Source organism: Hemiscyllium ocellatum, chromosome 15 (assembly GCF_020745735.1).
Source record: "Hemiscyllium ocellatum isolate sHemOce1 chromosome 15, sHemOce1.pat.X.cur, whole genome shotgun sequence".
Lineage (NCBI taxonomy): Eukaryota > Metazoa > Chordata > Chondrichthyes > Orectolobiformes > Hemiscylliidae > Hemiscyllium > Hemiscyllium ocellatum.
Genome location: NC_083415.1, coordinates 32,400,108 through 32,419,942, shown reverse-complemented (window position 1 = coordinate 32,419,942; position 19,835 = coordinate 32,400,108). Strand labels below are relative to the sequence as shown.

The 19,835-nt window shown below is 40.8% G+C and overlaps 1 protein-coding gene across 6 annotated transcripts in view; it reads left to right on the top strand.

The window, feature by feature from the left end:
• gdap1l1 (ganglioside induced differentiation associated protein 1-like 1) overlaps positions 1-15,416 on the top strand; it is a 62,987-nt gene extending 47,571 nt beyond the window's left edge. For 5 of the 6 annotated variants that reach the window (XM_060836031.1, XM_060836029.1, XM_060836030.1 and 2 more), the window contains 3 exons: positions 615-709; positions 4,024-4,138; positions 15,073-15,416. In XM_060836031.1, the coding sequence (XP_060692014.1) occupies positions 615-709; positions 4,024-4,138; positions 15,073-15,416 (554 nt within the window). The remainder of the gene's footprint in view (positions 1-614; positions 710-4,023; positions 4,139-15,072) is intronic. The other variant, XM_060836033.1, reaches the window with a different exon arrangement.
• Positions 15,417-19,835: the final 4,419 nt, after the last annotated feature.

The following is a 19,835-nucleotide window of genomic DNA, read 5'->3' as shown; positions in this document are numbered from 1 at the left end:
GGAGAATGGGTAATGTGAAAGTAACAAAAACAGAAATTGCTGGGAAAGCTCAGCAGGTCTGACAGTATCTCTGGAGAGAAATCCAGAGGCCCTTTCTCAGAACAAATGTGAAAGCAACTTTTGTTTAACAAGTTGAAATAGTACCTCATTTTGCAGCATTTATGATTCTGCTCAGATCAAATATAACATAAGTTGATATCAGTCATTCACATTGTGTGATATGGATGTGTGTCCAAAGGTAATTGCAAATTAAATTCCCACAAAATAATAGGTATTTCCTTTGAACATTGTATTGTCAGGTAAACTCAACTTCAGTGAGCTCTACTGTAACCCATTTTGGTTTTGGAATAATTGCTAGAATATTTTGTATAACTTGATATGAAAAGAAATGACACTAATTCAAACATTTAAGTTTGGTTGTCATCCCATGTACAGCTAGGACTTTGAACTTTAGTGGAATCTTCTTAATCAAAATAGTAATTAGAAATATGTTTTTCTAGACCAAAAGCTGTACCAGTGGCAATGAGTTTTGCTTCAGTGTACCATTATTTTTTTCATGTTGTACAAGGCATAATAGATATGAAATCATATATCTTTGACTTTTCTTCTGACAGGACATTTAGTAAACACCGCTGCAGAACTCATGAAGCTTGACCAAGAACAACCTCAACTTACAGAGCCATACCTTTCCAAACAAAAAAAACTTATGGTAATATAAATACAGTTTACTTTCAACTTGATTCTAAAATGAAGGTGTCAATTTTCGCTTCAGGCTAAGCATTCTTGCAAACAAGTTGCCATTAGACCTGATATGGAATATTGAACTACTTGAGCTATAAGCTATGTGAAGACAAACTTTATTCCAGTAAAAATTAAGTGTTCCCTATCTTGCCTTTCTCTACAAACAAATTAGAATCTTGCTGCACCATTTCTCCTCTAGAGTAAATTGGCATGATTATTTTCAATTTAACATTCATGCATTTGTTCTGATGAGGAAAGACAAAAGCCTTCTGCAACAAGTTCTTTTTAACAGCAATACTCTAGTTGTGACCAAAGCAAAATTTGATACAGGCTCAGAATAATTTACCTTATTTCATTCACAATACCTCAGTTTTCAGATCTATTAATATATCCTCGTAATGAAGCAGGTCATGTCAACCTACAGCAGAGACTAAGCAATACCTTGACTTTGGCTGAAAGTGACAGGTGCATTCACAATACATTAGCACCAGATTATCACCATCATGAACGAGAGAAGTTGCAACCATTGCCATACACAACAACAGCAGTAACAACATGCATTTTGCATAACACTGTTAATGTAGCAAGAGCAATGGAACAATCATCAAGCCTCCTACTGTGAAAATCTTCGAGTCATTCAGCATGGAAACAGACTCTACAGTCCAACCAGTTCGCGCTGATCATGTTCCCAAATTAAACTAGTCCCACTTGCTTGCATTTGGTGAATATCGCTCCAAACCTTTTCTATTCATATATTTATCCAAATGTATTTTAAATGTTGTAATTGTACCTACACTTTCTGTTGCAGGTCATTCCACACATGAACCATTTTCTGTGTAAAAACGTTGTCCCTCATATTCTTTTTAAAACTTTCTCTTCTCATCTTAAAAATATGCCCCCTGGTTTTGAACTCTGCCACCCTAGGGAAAAGACCCTAGCTATTCACCCTATCCATGCCCTAAATGATCCCACAAGCCCATCCTTCAACCTCCCTCACTCCAGTGAAACATGTCCCAGCCCATCCCCACAATTCTGCTCAGACTCTCCACTCCTGGCATCATTCCTGAAAATCGTCTTGATCCCCTCCAATCCAACAACATCCTTTCCATAGCAAGGGGACCAGAACAGCACTCCAGAAGAGTCCCCATCAACGCCCCACACAACCTCAACACAACGTTCCAACTCCCAGTCACCGACATAGCTCGCCCTCACCTGACACCCTACCCCAACAAGTTCACCCCCCCCGCCCCCCGAGACCCCCCAACATGGCTCACCACCCCCCAATACCCCTCTCCCTCAAGACCACACTCATCCGACACAGATCGCCCTCCTCCGAGAGGGCTCATCCTCCACCAACACGGATCATCCTCCACCGACTCCTGCCCCCACACCCCTCACCTCCCCACCCGACATGGCTAACTCTCCCTCAACACCCTTCCCCCAACACCTGACCACCTTCCCAACATGGCTCACCCTCCCAATAAAGCTCACCCTCCCTGCTACCTGCCCCACTCCCCGACACCTGCTCCCCTCCCCGCTAAGGCTCACCATCCCCTGACACCTGCCCCATTCCCCGACACCTGCTCCCCTCCCCGAAATGGCTCACCCACCCCCGACACCTGCACCCCTCCCCGACACGGCTCACCCTGCTCAACTCCCTGACACTGCTCATCCACCCCTTCTTCCCGACACTGCTCACCTACCCCGCCACCTGTCCCCAAACACCCCATCAACACAGCTCAGAAATGAAAACAATTGCACCAAGCATCCGCCCAACCACCCTGTCCACCCGTGACACAATCTCAAAGAATTACACACCTGAACCCCTCCGCCCCCGCACCCCCAGCCTCTCCACTCAACCTTACTCGGGGCCCCACCATCAACTGTACAAATCCTGCCTTGCTAAAGGGCAATATCTCGCATCCATTCAAATTTAACACTACCTCGCCCATTGGCTGATTGAATTTCTCAAAGGAGAAACATAACTAGGTTAGCTCTATCAAACCCATAGCTACAAGATGCTGGAAACACTACACTAGTTGGTCTAGCTCTTGAACCCTCAATTCCTCTCCATCCTCTACAATATTCAAGTCAAGAATGTAATGCAATACTCGTCAGTTGCCAAGATGAGATAGTCTACAATTACTCAATAAAGTGAACATTTGCCAGATCAGCATCCAGACAATCACCTCCTCAGTTACTGGCATACTCTAGTTATTATGTAGCCTTATTTGCAGTAACTTATCAAGATTGTCATTGGAGGAGATGCAACGAAAACAATCTCTATGACTGATAATGCGGGCAAAAATACCACATCTTTCATGCCATCTTCTATGAGGTGTCCTTGACATTTCATCCTCGTGACAAACACAAACGTATATCAGTGTTTTTCATTGTGGCCTGATCAATATTGTGGAATATGTAGATACCAGCTTTGTAGGAGCACAATCATCACAAAGACTCCAACAGGTAAAGGTGAAGGTTTATCACCACCAGTTCAGGACAACTGGGGCAGTAGTAAATGTAGCCCTGCTAACATCATATATACCATGGAAACAGAAAAAAAAAGCAAAAACTATACACTTTGTTTGAAATACTTTGAAAAGTAGTCTGCTTAGATTGCAAATGTTTAAGGCCTGATCTCATTTTGTCAAGTCATTTCCCAAGAATTTTCCATTGTTTGTTTAATATATTTAGGAATGTGCATTGTGCTGCATGGCATGCCAAACAAATGTTCATTGTTTAATTCAAGTGTCACATTCTCCATATATGTGCAGGCAGTTTGAAAATGTTGCTTTCAGAAGTAAGATTCAATTTATTTTAACATCAACATGAAAAAAAATTACTTAATATTTGAGCTTGTCTGGATGTTAATTGAAACAAACTTCTCTTTTATGCCTATAGGTGACTTTACAGTAACTGAGTTTTTACTTCAATTTAGTAAGGTCAATCAGTAGACATAATATTTGTGTTGTATTTTAGTTGCAGTGTCATTGTAAGTGTTACAAAGTCAAAAGTCAAAGTTGCAGTTTAAGTCAGTGTATAACTGACTTTACATCAGTAATCTCAAATATTAAAACTATCACAGGAAACTCGAGGCCAGCAAGCAGGGCTTCTTGTTTGTATGAATGAGCAGACTGTCACTTTTCCCAATTCAATAAGCTTATCAGTAGCAAGCCAATTCTACGCTCTATGTTCACACCACTGGCCATATTGAGGACTGTTCTGCTATTACCAAGTAAGATTAAAACACAGTAATATCCTTTTCTCTATTCTTCCTAGACTAAGATACTTGACCATGACGATGTGAACAATCTGAAGAAAATTCTTAGTGAGTTAGGAAAAGTTTTAGATCAAGTGGAAGCAGAGCTTGAACAGCGAAAGCATGAAGTAGCAGGTATGGAGTTATTAAAAGAAGATATTGGCAGTGAGTCCATCATATGTGCTTGTGCCATCCAATGTCTAAAGTACATCATAAATGGACAGTTGCCATAAAGCTGCCAACATCAGGTGCTTCACTGAAATTTACCGTGCTGGTCTGACTAGTAAAAGACATCTTTTGCTCCCATTTTAAATCTACCCTTCCAATCAACATACATAATAGGGCAGTAGTAAGGGAGACTTATGGGATTTTTTTCTCCTTTTCACACATCTTTCCTGACAAGATGTATTTTGGAGGAGTACTTTAACCCTTTCAGTGCTATGACTTTTAAGGAGAGACAAACAAGCTTTCTTGTAACTTTGAATAAATAGAAACGAATGATATTTATTTTCATGACACCTAAAATGTAATTGCACTCACACAAAACATGTGCACACAAGATACAAACATGTGAATTAGCAGCAGAAGTAGTCCATTCAGCCCATCAAGGCTGTTCCTCAATTTTCTGCGCAGCAGCAATTGTGATGATGAGCCATATTGAAGCAGGGTGGAGTGGTAATTTAATAATGCTGTAGGAAAGTCAGCATCTTGCTTCAAAAGGAGAATGACTGTCTAGACCACATTCAGTTTGGGCAAAAGTGGGTACTGCAGATGCTGGAGATTAGAGTCAAGATTAGAGTAGTGCTGGAAAAGCACAGCAGGTCAGGCAGCATCCAACGAGCAGGAAATATTCAGATTCCCATTCCTTTGTGAGCATGCTGACAAACATGTTACATGTTTAAATCTAGAACTAGCTGCAAATTGGCTGGAAGATAATGAGTAAACTGTAGTCCATTATTTGACACAACTACCTCAGGAATTCCATGTGTTGGTGGTATGTAACTCTATCTATCATAAAGATTAGCTGACAGCAATTGAAGAAAGATTGTCCATCAAACATAAGTAGCTCTATTTGCATTGGTTCCCACAGTCTGTTGGAGAAAGTAGTGGGTATCAGTGACTCATGTTGCTCAGTCCCATGACAACACAAGTCTCTCAGTCAGCTATGGGATCTATAAACTCCTTTGACATCTCTGACTGCATCAGCACTTGAACTTTGGCTCTGCACCTGATTATCTTTAAGTGAACCTGGTGTCTCCTGTCCTGGATTTAGTCATCAGTAAGGCTAGAACAGCCAATCTGTCAAACACCAGTATGTCATCTATAATCACAAAATGCTGTCAATATGTGAAATACGTCTTCAGGCAAAGCTAATAGGCCTTCTTGCCTGGCCAACCTTCATCACAATATTGCGATTAACGCACTCTCAGACAACCTTTACTTCTGATTATATTTGATGGAAAGTGCTCTAGCTTTTTGGCCATTGTGGCCCAAGTGTACGACTCAAGCAAATTTTCAAGAAATGATCCATTATAGATAGTAAGGCTAAGATGGGACCGGAAAGCGACATTGGAAACTTTTCACTGCACTCATTCTATTCTACTGTCATTCTAGAGAGCACACTTATGAATGTCTGTAGCTTCCTCTGTCCATATTTCATTACGTAGATAAATCTTATAAGACAGATAATCTGAATCTGTCTCCAGAGAAGCATACTTGTCAACTCTTTCTCATCTAACAGGGAGAACAATAGTTTATGCTTGATCTCAATGAGCACATTCAAACCAAGGATGTAATTTCAAATATCTCAAACCCTCATATGATCAAGAGAGCCTTCTATTTTATTCATTCAAAGAATGCAGGCATTGCTGGCTGGGCAAGCATTTAATGCCCATTTGTAGTTGTACTTGAGAAGGTCATGGTGACCTGCCTTCTTGATCCACTGTAATCCATGTGTTGTAGGTATTCCCACAATGCCATTAGAGAGGGAATTCCAGGACTTTGACCTAGTGACTCTGAAGGAATAGTGACATATTTCCATGTCAGGATAGTGAGTGACTTGGAGGGGGATTTGTAGATGCCCTTGTCCATCTAGATAGTAGTGGTCATGGATATGGAAGGTGTCACACAAAACATGTGCACACAAGATACAAACATGGTCAAGCGTTCTAAGCCGCTGGGTTCAGGTTTACAACCTCAGCAGAGTCGTGGGTTCGACTCCCACTGCTAAAGGACAGCACGGTGGCTCAGCGGTTAGCACTGCTGCCTCACAGCGCCAGAGACCCAGGTTCAATTCCTGCCTCGGGCAGCTGTCTGTGTGGAGTTTGCACATCCTCCCAGTGCCTGCATGGGTGTGCTCCAGTTGCCTCCCACAGTCCAAAGATGTGGAAGTTAGGTGAATTGGCTATGCTAAATTGCCTGTGGCGTTAGATGCATTAGTCAGGGATGAATGTAGGGGAATGGGTCTGGCTGGGTTGCTCTTCAGAGGGTTGGTGTGGCCTTGTTGGGCTGACGGGCCTGTTTCCACACTGTAGGGAATCTAATCTAATCTAATGTACTGTCTAAAGAAGCATTCACAGCTGCTACTGAGCGTTGATTGTGGAGGTAGTGTTGCACACAACCTGGATAGAGCATTAAGGATGGCAAGAACTCAAAATGTACTGTGGGTGGTGGACTTCAGTGTCCATCACCAAGAGTGGCTTGGGTGCATCACCTTATTTACAAAACAAAATAAATGTAGGTAAGTTACAGGCATCAGAAAATATACACTCCAGTGACGATCAACTGCCTTATAGCAAATGCTCAACTATAACTATCAGCCAACTATAATTCTCTTTACTCTATAGAGAAATGAAGATGGTGAAGCAACATAATTGAGGAAGTGAGGTAAGGGAAGGGGTCTAGGTTAGAAAGCACTGAAATCAATAATAGAAAGGGGTTAATGGAATGTATAAGATGCTAAATCCAATGGGATAGTCAGAGAGTCATAGAGATGTACAGCACAGAAACAGATCCTTCAGTCCAGCTCATCCATGCCAACCAGATATCCCAACCCAAACTAGTCCCACCTGCTAGCAACCAGCCCATATCCCTCCAAACCCTTCCTATTCATACACCCATCCAGACACCTTTTAAATGTTGCAATTGCACCAGCCTCCACCACTTCCTTTGGCAGCCTACTCCACATAAGTACCACCCACTGGTGAAAAAGTTGCCTCTTTGGTCTCTTTTATATCTTTCCCCTCTCACTCTGAATCTACGCTTTCTAGTTCAAGACTCCCCCACCCCAGAGAAAAGACCATGTCTATGTACCCTGTCCATGCCCCTCATGATTTTATAAACCTCGATAAGGTCACCCATCAGTCTCCAACACTCCAAGGAAAATAGCCCTAGTCTATTCAACCTCTCCTTATAGCTCAAATCATCCAACTCTGGCATCATCCTTGTAAATTTTTTTGAATCTTTTCAAATTTCATAACATCCTTCTGATAGGAAGGAGATCAGAAATGCACACAATATTCCAAAAATGGCCTAACCAATGTCCGACATAACCGGAACATGACCTCCCAACTCCTGTGCTCAATACTCTGACCAATAAAAGGAAAACAAACCAAACACCTTCTTCACTATCCTATCTACCTGCGACTTCACTTTCAAGGAGCTATGAACCTGCACTTCAAGGTCTCTTTATTCAGTAACACTCCCCAGGACCTTACCATTAAGTGTATAAGTCCTGCTAAGATTTGCTTTCCCAAAATGCAGCAACTCACATTTATCTAAATTAAACTCCATCTGTCAATCCTCAGCCCATTGGCTCACCTGATCAAGATCCCATTGTAATCTGATGTAACCTTCTTTGCTGTCTATTACACCTCTAATTCTGGTGTCATCTGCAAACTTACTAACTGTACCTCTTATGCTCACATCCAAACCATTTATATAAATGATGAAAAGTAGTGGGCCCAACTACTTATGGCACTCCACTAGTCACAGGCCTCCAGTCTGAAAAACAACCCTCTACCACCATTCTCTGGTCTTCAATCTTTGAGCCAGTTCTGTATCCAAATGGCTAGTTCTCCCTGTATTCCATGAGATCTAACCTTGCTAACCAGTCTTCCATTCGGAAACTTGTCGAACACCTTACTAAAGTCCATATAGATCATGTCTACCATTCTGCCCTCATCAATCCTCTTTGTTACTTCTTCAAAAAACTCAATCAAGTTTGAGACATGATTTCCCATAGACAAAGCCATTCTGACTATCCCTAATCAGTCCTTGCCTTTCCAAATATATAGCAGAACGTGAGGACTGCAGATGCTGGAGATCAGAGCTTAAAAATGTGTTGCTAGAAAAGCGCAGCAGGTCAGGCAACATCAAAGGAACAGGAGAATCGATGTTTCGGGCATAAGGGCTTATGCCCGAAACATCGATTCACCTGCTCCTTTGATGCTGCCTGACCTGCTGCACTTTTCCAGCAACACATTTTTAAGCAAGTTTCCAAATATATAAACATCCTGTCCCTCAGGATTCCCTCCAACAACTTGCCCAACACTAACGTCAGGCTCACCAGCCTGAAAGTGCCCTGGTTTGTCCTTACCATCCTTCTTAAACAGTGGCACCACGTTAGCTAACCTCCAGTCTTCTGGCACTTCACCTGTGACTATCAATGATATAAATATCTCAGCAAGAGGCCCAGCAATCACTCCCTGGCTTCCCATAGAGTTCTAAGGTACACCTGATCTGGTCCTGGGTATTTATCCATCTTTATGCATTTTAAGACATCCAGCACTTCCTCCTCTGTAATATGGGCATTTTTCAAGATGTCATTGTCTATTTTCCTACATTCTATACCTTCAATGTCCTTTTCCACAGTTCAAATACTCACTTACTATCTCCCGCATTTCCTGTGGCTCCACACAAAGACCTCCTTGCTGATCTTTGAGGGGCCCTATTCTCTCCCTTGTTCCCCTAACATTCTTAATGTGTTTATAAAAATACTTTGGATTCTCCTTAAATCTATTTGCCAAAACTATCTCATGTCCCCTTTTTGTTCTCTTGATTTCCCTCTTAAGTATACTCCTACTGCCTTTGTACTCTTCTCAGGATTCACTCAACCTATCCTGTCTATACCTGACATACGAGTCCTTCTTTCTCTTAACCAAAACCTCAATATCTTTAGTCATCCAGCATTCCCTATACCTACCAGCCTTTCCTTTCACCCTAACAGGAATATACTGTCTCATTATCTCATTTCAGAGGGCTTCCCATTTTTCAGCCATCCCTTTACTTGTGAACAGCTGCCCCCAATCAGCTTTTGAAAGTTCTTCTGGATCAGTGGTGCTGGAAGAGCACAACAGTTCAGGCAGCATCCTTTAACGAGCAGCGAAAAATCGACGTTTCGGGCAAAAGCCCTTCATCAGGAATAAAAGCAGTGAGCTGGAAGCATGGAGAGATAAGCTAGAGGGGGGTGTGGGGTGGGGAGAGAGTAGCATAGAGTACAATAGGTGAGTGGGGGAGGAGAGGAAGGTGATAGGTCAGGGAGGAGAGGGTGGAGTGGATAGGTGGAAAAGAAGATAGGCAGGTTGGACCAGTCCGGACAAGTCATGGTGACAGTGCTGAGCTGGAAATTTGAAACTAGGATGAGGTGAGGGAAGGGGAAATGAGGAAGCTGTTGAAGTGCACATTGATGCCCTGGGGTTGAAGTGTTCCGAGGCGGAAGATGAGGCGTTCTTCCTCCAGGCGTCTGGTGGTGAGGGAGCGGCAGTGAAGGAGGCCCAGGACCTCCATGTCCTCGGCAGAGTGGGAGGGGGAGTTGAAATGTTGGGCCACGGGGCGGTGTGGTTGATTGGTGCAGGTATCTCAGTGATGTTCCCTAAAGCGCTCTGCTAGGAGGCGCCAAGTCTCCCCAATGTAGAGGAGACCGCATTGGGAGCAACGGAAACAATAAATGACATTAGTGGATGTGCAGGTAAAACTTTGATGGATGTGGAAGGCTCCTTTAGGGCTTTGGATAGAGGTGAGGGAGGAGGTATGGGCACAGGTTTTACAGTTCCTGCGGTGGCAGGGGAAAGTGCCAGGATGGGAGGGTGGGTCGTAGGGGGACATGGACCTGACCAGGTAGTCACGGAGGGAACGGTATTTGCGGAAGGCGGAAAGGGGTGGGGAGGGAAATATATCCCTGGTGATGGGGTCTTTTTGGAGGTCGCGGAAATGTCGGCGAATGATTTGGTTTATGCGAAGGTTGGTAGGGTGGAAGGTGAGCACCAGAGGCGTTCTGTCCTTGTTACGGTTGGAGGGGTTTGGTCTGAGGGCAGAGGTGCGGGATGTGGACGAGATGCGATGGAGGGCATCTTTAAGCACGTGGGAAGGGAAATTGCGGTCTCTAAAGAAGGAGGCCATCTGGTGTGTTCTATGGTGGAACTGGTCCTCCTGGGAGCAGAGGAATTGGGAATATGGGATGGCATTTTTGCAAGAGAGAGGGTGGGAAGAGGTGTAATCCAGGTAGCTGTGGGAGTCGGTGGGTTTGTAAAAAATGTCAGTGTCAAGGTGAGGGAGGTGTCAGAGATGGTCCAGGTAAATTTAAGGTCAGGGTAGAATGTGTTGGTGAAGTTAATGAATTGCTCAACCTTCTCACGGGAGCACGAGGTGGCGCCAATGCAGTCATCAATGTAGCGGAGGAAGAGGTGGGGAGTGATGCCGGTGTAATTACGGAAGATCAACTGTTCTACATAGCCAACAGAGACAGGCATAGCTGGGGCCCATACGTGTGCCCATGGCTACCCCTTTGGTCTGGAGGAAGTGGGAGGATTCAAAGGAGAAATTGTTAAGGGTGAGGACCAGTTCGGCCAAACAAATGAGAGTGTTGGTGGAAGAGTGCTGTTGGGGATGTCTGGAAAGGAAAAAACAGAGGACTTGGAGGCCCTGGTCATGGCGGATGGAGGTGTAGAGGGATTGGATATCCATGGTGAAGATGAGGCGTTGTGGGCCGGGGAATCGGAAGTCTTGGAGGAGGTGGAGGGCGTGGGTGGTGTCTCGAACGTATGTTGGGAGTTCCTGGACTGGGGGGGATAGGACAGTGTCGAGGTAGGTAGAGATGAGTTCAGTGGGGCAGGAGCTTGCCTAATACTGTCAAAACTGGCCTTTCTCCAATTCAGAACTTCAACTTTTAGATCTGGTCTATCTTTTTCTATCACGATTTTAAAACTAACAGAATTATGGTCGCTCTCCCCGAAGTGCTCCCCCACTGACACCTCAGTTACCTGCCCTGCCTTATTTCCCAAGAGTAGGTCAAGTTTTGCACCTTCTCTTGTAGGTACATCCACATACTGAATCAAAAAATTGTCTTGTACACACTTAACAAATTCCTCCCCATCTAAACCTTTAAGACTATGGCAGTCCCAATCGATGTTTGGAAAGTTAAAATCTCGTATCATAACCACCCTATTATGAGATAACAGTTCTCCTTACAAATTTGTTTCTCAAATTCCCTCTGACTATTGGTGGGGCGGGGGTCTATAATACAATCCCAATAAGGTGTTCATCCCTTTCTTATTTCTCAGTTCCACCCAAATAACTTCCCTTGATGTATTTTCAGGAATATCCTGTAATGCTATCCCTTATCAAAAAGACCACTCCGCCTCCTATCTTGCTTCCCTTTCTGTCCTTCCTGTAGCATCTGTATCCTGGCTCATTAAGCTGCCAGTCCTGCCCATCCCTGAGCCATGTTTCTGTAACTGCTATGATATCCCAGTCCCATGTTCCTAACCATGCACCCTCCCCTGCTGCATTACTAGTTTAAATCCTCCCAAGCAGCTGTAGCAAATCTCCCTGCCAGTATATTAGTCCCATTCCAATTTAGGTGCATCCATCCTTTTTGTACAGGTCACTTCATCCCAGAAGAGCTTCCAACGATTCAAATATGTGAATCCTTCTCCCATGCATTCATCTGCGCTATCCTATTCCTACCCTCACTAGCTTGTAGCACCAGGAATAATCCAGATATTACTACTCAAGGACCTCATTTTTAAATTCCTGCCTAACCCTCTGTGTTCTCCTTTCAGAATGTCAACCTTTTCCCTTCCTTTATTGTTGGTTCCAATGTGTACAATGACCTCCTGATGAGCCCTCTCCCCCTTGAGAACACTCTGCACCCTCTCCGAGACATTCTGGATCCTGGCACCAGGGAAGCAACACACAATCCTGATTTTTTTGCTACTGGCTACAGAAACCTTAGACTAGAGTCTTCTAACATAATCGATCTCTTGTAATCTCATTGCATTTGAGCAGTCTCGATACCAGAAACTTGGCTGTTCGTGCTACATTCCCTTGAGAATCCGTCACTCTCTACATTTTTCAAAACATCATACTTGTTTGAAATGGAGATTTCCACAGAAGACTCCTGCACTACCTGCCTAACTCTTACCTTTCCTGGAGTTAACCCATCTATGTGACTGTATCTGCAACTTTTCTCTTTTCCTCTAACTGCCGTCCATCACACCCCCTTGTTTTTGTATCTCTAACTGTTGCTCCAACCATTCCATTTGATCTGATAGGATTCACAACCTACAGCATTTATTGCAGCTATAATCCTCACTAACACGTAAACTCTTCCTAAACCCCCACATCTGACAAGACGACCATGGCACTCTACCAAGGGCCATTTTTGCTTCTTCCAATCTGCAGACCCAGAAAATAACCCCTTCTATTCCTCTACAAAACACCACTCCAAGCTAACTTAATACCTGTGGCTTATATTTTTACGTTTAATCAAGGGACAGATCTCAGTAAGACATATAATTAAGAAAGAATCCACTCTATTCACTACTGAAGACTTACAGCAAGGCTGTCTCTGTGTTGAGATCTCTCCCAAACAAGTTTCTCCAAGATCAGTTGTGAATTTGCTTGGTGTTTGGGTGGGAAGAGCTAATGTTTTGACCAGAAGAAGTTGTAGACATGCAGAGAACTCAAAAATGTCTAATCATCCTAAAAACAAATTCAGGGGTGTTTTTGAACTGAAAGCCAACTCAGGTTAGGGTGAGTCAAACTCTTAGATTAGGGGTAATCAAGTTTATGAATGATCTAATTCAAGTTGAGCCACAGAGAAGAGTGAGAAGTGTGTTCAGCCCAGAAACAATGGCTTGAGTTCTGAAAGTTTAGCTTGTGAAAATTGTCCAACATTCAGTCAGAGGTTTGATGTAACAGAGTGCTGAATGTGATTATATAGCGGTAGTCCTAGCTTTCATTTGGAAATTGACACCATATCTGCAGACCATGAAATCAAGTTTTAACATACATAAGATAAAGTGGTGAAGGCAGGGATGGATACTACCAGTCCCTAAGAGTACAGTTTCAGGTCTAAAGAGGCCATTACCAAAGATACATAATTTATAAGTGGATATATGAGTTGAACCAAGCAAAGACAGGCTCAGCAAACTGCATAATGGAAAACTGGCATTGAAGGATGGTATAAGTTTAATTATACTGAAGATTGCAGTGGATTAACAAGGACAAGAAAGGATAATGCACAACAATCACTGAGAATTAAACTAATTCTGCTGTTCATTTCCTCTGGCATTAGAAAAGAATCCACAAGAGATAGAGGTCACCTTCACATTAAATCTGATCTATGTCAGATGGCTAACTTTACACATTTGGAAAACTGAGCACAACAATAGAAAAGTGACTCCTTCCTCGCACTTCATGATTAGGAATGTTAGTTAGTAAATTGTAAACTGTGTTTTGATTTAGTAAACATACTAAAATGCAGCCGACTATTATTTATAGACTTTACATTGAAATAGGGTATAGCATATCCTCATCTTGACAAATGGCTAAACCCTATTCTTCTCAAGAAGTGCAACCAGACTGAAAACATTACCTCTCCTCTCTTCACTGATGCTGTCAGACCCGCTCAATTTCTCCACCATTTTCTGTTTCTATTTCCTCCTTAATCATTGCTTCTTGTAACTAATATGGGTGCTTTGAGACTCTTTACATTCAGCTGGCTTACATTTTGATTTAGCCACGAGTGGTGTGTCATTTTTTAGTTTGAAGTGTAGATAGGATTGACACCAACATTTGCTGAGAACTTAATGTATCAGTAAATTATCTATTTTATGTTTTGTCATATTATCATTGTGTTATTACAGCAGTAGTGACAGTGAAACTAGATTAGAGTGGCGCTGGAAAAGCACAGGTCAGGCAGCATCCAAGGAGCAGGAAAATTGATGTTTTGGGCAAAGACCGTTCATCATAGATTCTGATTTCCAGCACCTGCAGTCCTCACTTTTGCCTAGTTCATGGCAAAATGGTCAGCATTTACCATTGCTAGTCCTTTGAACCTGACAGCAACTTCTGGAGTTCACATGTCAAACCCAAAGATTCAAATGTTGCTTTTGTGATAATGTGTTTCATTGGAGGGTACACTGTTGAAGCCCACTCAAAAGAAAACAAATTTAAAATCATTTAATTCACAATAATGTTCACTAATACAGTATTAGACTGGCTGTAAAACCCTTTGAAAAGTTTTATCTTGTTAAATAAGGTGAAGCCATGTTTTTAATAACATGCTGTATTCATAATTACTTGTAAAGACCATCATTGACTCAGCAAGAACTTCTATTTGTTGAATAACAAATAGAAAAAAACTTCATTTTAAAATAATAGTTTATGACTTAGCTTCTATATTAAACCATGTGACTATCCTAACTGTTAATTTCACTGTCAATAAAATCAAAGTGCTGGAATTTGAAGAATTCAATTTCCCACTTGTTGCCTGTAAGAATGCTGCATGTAGGCTATCTACCTGTTTGATGACATCACTGTTGCCAGATCCCTGGAAATCCACTGACCTGGTACCAGATACAACCTAATATTGGGAAAGGGGAAATCCACATCTCAGAAATCATCACATGTTTGTTGGAACTTACTTCAAAGTCATCAAAGAGCATTGCTGACTGAAATACAACTTTTATATTATTTCTTAAAATGATAAGCATTTTACAACACTGGAATATTGAAAGTTTCAGTGCAACATCTCATGCAAGACTTTACATCCTTTGTTTTTCCAGGACAGAAGTGTGAAACGTGGCTTTGTGGATCAATTTTTACCTTAGCGGATATCTCCCTTGGAGCAACGTTACATCGCTTAAAATTCTTGGGGCTTGCTAAAAAGTACTGGGGAAATGCAGATCGACCCAATTTAAAAGCATATTTTGAAAGAGTGCAGAAACGTACTGCATTTCGAAAGGTTTTGGGAGACATACATACCACATTGCTGTCAGCTGTTTTGCCTAACGCATTCCGCCTTGTGAAAAGAAAACCACCTTCTTTCTTTGGCGCCTCATTTTTAATGGGAACCCTTGGTGGAATGGGATATTTTGCTTACTGGTATCTCAAGAAAAAATATATGTAAAGGAGTAAGTGTAATTCTGCGGTCCATGTAATGTGTGATATTATGGAATGTTTAAAAAATGTGACTAATTTCAGTAGGTGAACTCTGTAGTACTGTTAACATTCCATGCCATAGAATGGTATATTACACAGCACATATTCTTTCACTGCTGTTTTTTTTTAAATGCATAGGTTTAGATTTCCCATGCAACTTCAGACCTGAACTTCATCAAGCAGCATAAATCCCACCAAATAGCTAAGTTAGAAGTGAATCAATTGACAGTTAGGAAATTGCATTGTATATTACACTTGAAAAGCTAGCAATCCAGCAAAACTCTGCCCTGTTGATAATATTTAGAAATAAACAGGCTCTAGGGAGTTGGACTAAAGCACATTTTCATGAGACATGTCACTGACTTCTACTAAGTCAATCTGCTCAAATTATTTTATGATCAGGTTTATACAAAGCCACTTTGGTCCAACCATATTTTCTTTTGCTGATTTTGAGTTTGAACTCTGCTTTGAGAGGTGTTAATGGATAATTTTCAAACATACATTTATTACTTTTGAATGAATTATGAATGTATTTCATACTTGAAAAGGATGAAGTTAACATTCATAATTGTGTTAAAAAAATGAAGTGCACTTACTTGACTTATAATTGCAATTTTATTTTGAAAACATGTCAATACTCCCCATTTAAGGTTTCTTTAGATCATTCTGCAGTTCAGGGGATGCTACACAATTTGCACCTGGGCCTTTGAGTCTGCATTCAGTGACTGAAGAGCAATAATCATCCATGTGAATTTTTCAGCTTTTCTTTTCCACTGAGTATACTGTTAATGCAGCTAGCAGTTCTACCCTACATTCCTGCAGAATTCATGAGTTAATCATATTGTGATTTACATGCAATAGCTTATTCTTCATTACTCACTTCTCAATACATCATGTGCTGTTTATTCAGTCATAAATTCTTCTCTTTTCTGGCCTTTGCCTATATTTTATCTACGTCACTCTCCTCTTTCCAAAGACAGCAAATTAATGCTGAGACATTGTTCCACTATTATCTTTGATCCTTCGCTGCAAATCACAAATAGCCCTTTCAGTTAGGCAAACTAATTAGCCTGCTACCCAGAATATTGGTACAATCCACCACAGCCAAATATGAGCTCAGATTCACTTGATGTCCAAACATTAAACTATTTGGAACAGAAGCCTTATTGAATAATCCAGGGATGCAAAGGCCAACATGATATCTACCCAGTGCCCAAACCAGAATTAGCTGTTAGAGATAATAATTTCAACCTGGTAGATTTTGAGTTTCCATTGTTCAGTTATACATTACAATGTACTTAATTAATCTGCTACTGGGGGAACTTGAGAAAATTGCCAGAAAGGGACATTCGACTTTAGTTAAAAAGTAAACAAAAATTAGAATGGTAGTGGCCAATCCCTGCCCACTTGGCATATTGCATGTAATGAGATGGTTACTCTTGATAAGATCTATCATAATATCAAAGTCTAATTAGCTCAATATTTGTCAAAACATATCTATTGAACACATAAAACAAGAAGCATCTAAATACACTGGAATGAAGTTGGAATTTAAAATACATACAAAAATGACCTATGTGAAAAATGACATGCCAGTATGGCAATGGAGTTGAAACAAACCCTAAAAAACCGACAAAAAGCTTGTTAATGATAACATAAATTTCGATAATCTTGGTGTCATAACTCAAACCATATACACGCCCAGATTGGTGTACAGAAACTGCTATACAGTCAGAGTTTTATAGCACATAAACAAACCCTTCAGTCCAACTCATCCATGCCAACCAGATGTCTTAAACTCATTTTGTCCCATTTGCCAGCATTTGGCCCATATCACTCATAACCCTTCTTATTCATGTACCCAACCAGATGCCTTTTAAATGCTGTAATTGTACCAGCCTCCATCACTTCCTCTGGCAGTTCATTCCATACATGCATCACCCTCTGCGTGAAAAGATTACCTCTCATGTCCCTTTTAAACCTTAACCCCTCAACCTTAAACCTATGCCCTCTAGCTTTGAATTCCCATACCCTGCGGGAAAAATAAACACATTTGGCTATTCACCCTATCCATGTCCCCTATGACTTTATAAACATATTTAAGGTCATCCCTCAGCCTCCAATGTTCCAGGAAAGAAAGTCCCAGTCAATTCAGCCTCTTCCTATAGTTTAAAGCCTCCAATCCTGGCAACCTCCTTGTAACCATTTTCTGAAATCTTTCAAACTTCATATCTTTCCTAAAGCAGGGAGACCAGAACTGAACACAGTATTCTAGAAGTGGCCTCACCAATGTCCTGTACAGCTGCAACATGACCTCACAATTCCTATACTCTATGCACTTACCAATGAAGGCAAGTCTGCCAAAAGCCTTCTTCACCATCTTATCTACCTGCGACATTTTGAAGGAACTGCACCCCTAAGTCTTTGTTTGGCAACACTCCCAGTTAACTGTATGAGTCCTGTCCTAATTTGCCTTACCAAAATGCAACATGTCACACGTACCTAAATTAAATTCCATCTGCCACTCCTCAGACCTTTGGCCCATCTGATCAATGTGAAAATTCAGAAGGCAGCAATGAAACCAGAACAAGAGAATGTTTTCAGTATTTGTTCATACTTTATGTTAGTATCTTTAATGGGGGTCCCTGGATAAGAACCATAATGTAATCTATTCCACCTTTGCCTGATATTTCTTTGTGCGATCTGAAATATTATTATCCTATGAAAATATTCCACAATGAATACAACTCAGTTTTCTCTTTGAGAAATTTCAAACACGTGCCATTTTCTCTCAAAGAGAAAACAAATCAGTGGTTCATGACATAAAACTGTAAATTTCAAATAACCTCAGCAGTATTTTAAGATGTTCCCTTTATGCATAACAGTTGTGGACATAAGTTCTCACATTCCCATTCTAATAACGGACTTAAATTTTTATTTAGACCACGACTAGTTACATCACAGAAACTACAAAAAGTCATCAATAGGTGGACTGCCATTAGATGTTGTGGAGATGTCAATTCCTGTTTCCCCAATTACTCCACTGAGATGGTTTTAAAAAAAAGGAAGAGCTTTTGTGACTGGATGGCCATGATTAGAATCAATGCATCCTCATCACTGATCAATTTTGGCAATTTAAAATGGTCACTCAAAAAAATTGTGTTGTGGTTTCCTTTTAGTCAGAAACTGAAATAATAAATACTGGTCAAAGCACAGTCTTTGCCTTCTACAAAATTCTGTAGAGGTTTTTAAAAAATGAATAACTTAAACAAACAGTCTTAATAGTGTAATTTAAGTTTGCCTCTACTGAAGATTTCAAACAAGATGCTTTGCTAAACAAGCCACTGTATCTTTAAAATTTGACTTTAACATGGATATCATAGTAACCTGATGTAGGAGGAAGGACCTCATCTTCAATGTTTACATCAGGAATCTAGCCTTCCTGAGAATACAGCAGCCTTAAAATATACACCATCACAATGATACCATTTTGAACATTTCTTAAATAATACATTCTCTATTTGATTGTAAATTTCTTTTGAAGAAATCAAAATGCAATGTGGCAGTATTTCAGTTTACTAGTAATGTGAATAGACTGATTATTAGTTCCAAATTCTCTTTCCAAATGATGAAGTAGCAATTGTGTACAAAAAGTGGTTTTAAAACCAGCTAGCTAGTTAATTGATATACCATGAATTCTTAGTATTTTGTTTTGCCCTGAAAAAAAGGTGTCTTTTTTCAGAGAAAGGAAAATAAGTGATGCCTTGAAGAGTAAAGACCCATGTCACAGGAAAGAATATTACGTGTGTATCACATTTTAAAATTTCATAAATGCATTTTCAAACTTGCTATAAACTCTAAATGCAGTGCATACAGGGCAAAATATCACATAATAACATGACAAAATATAAGCATGCTAATGTTTGGCTATGAGGAGCCACTGGAGTTTACAATAGATTGGGTAAATTCTCTGATTGTCAGTTGCATTTGCCAAAATCATCCTTAAACGTTACAAAGGTAATAGAATACAAAATCATTTTAAAGTAGTTCTTAGCTTCAAATACCCAAAATAACAGCATTACATGTTCAATCAATCTATCTACCATTAATGTGTAATGCAAAAAAATACACTCAAACTCTGCAATTGATGGCCAGTGCAAATAAATAAGAAAAACAATGAAAACTGCTCATTTATAAGAGAGATAATTTTATTGGACCAACAGATCAGAATTTACAACATTTATAGAAAGTGCATCTGCATCCATAACAGAATTCATAACAAAAGAAGTCTAGCTTGTGGCCACTGAAGGACTTTCTTCTTGTAATTATCAAAAAGAAACCGTGAAACAACAAAATAGTACATTTTCTTTATGTTTGTATTTTGAAG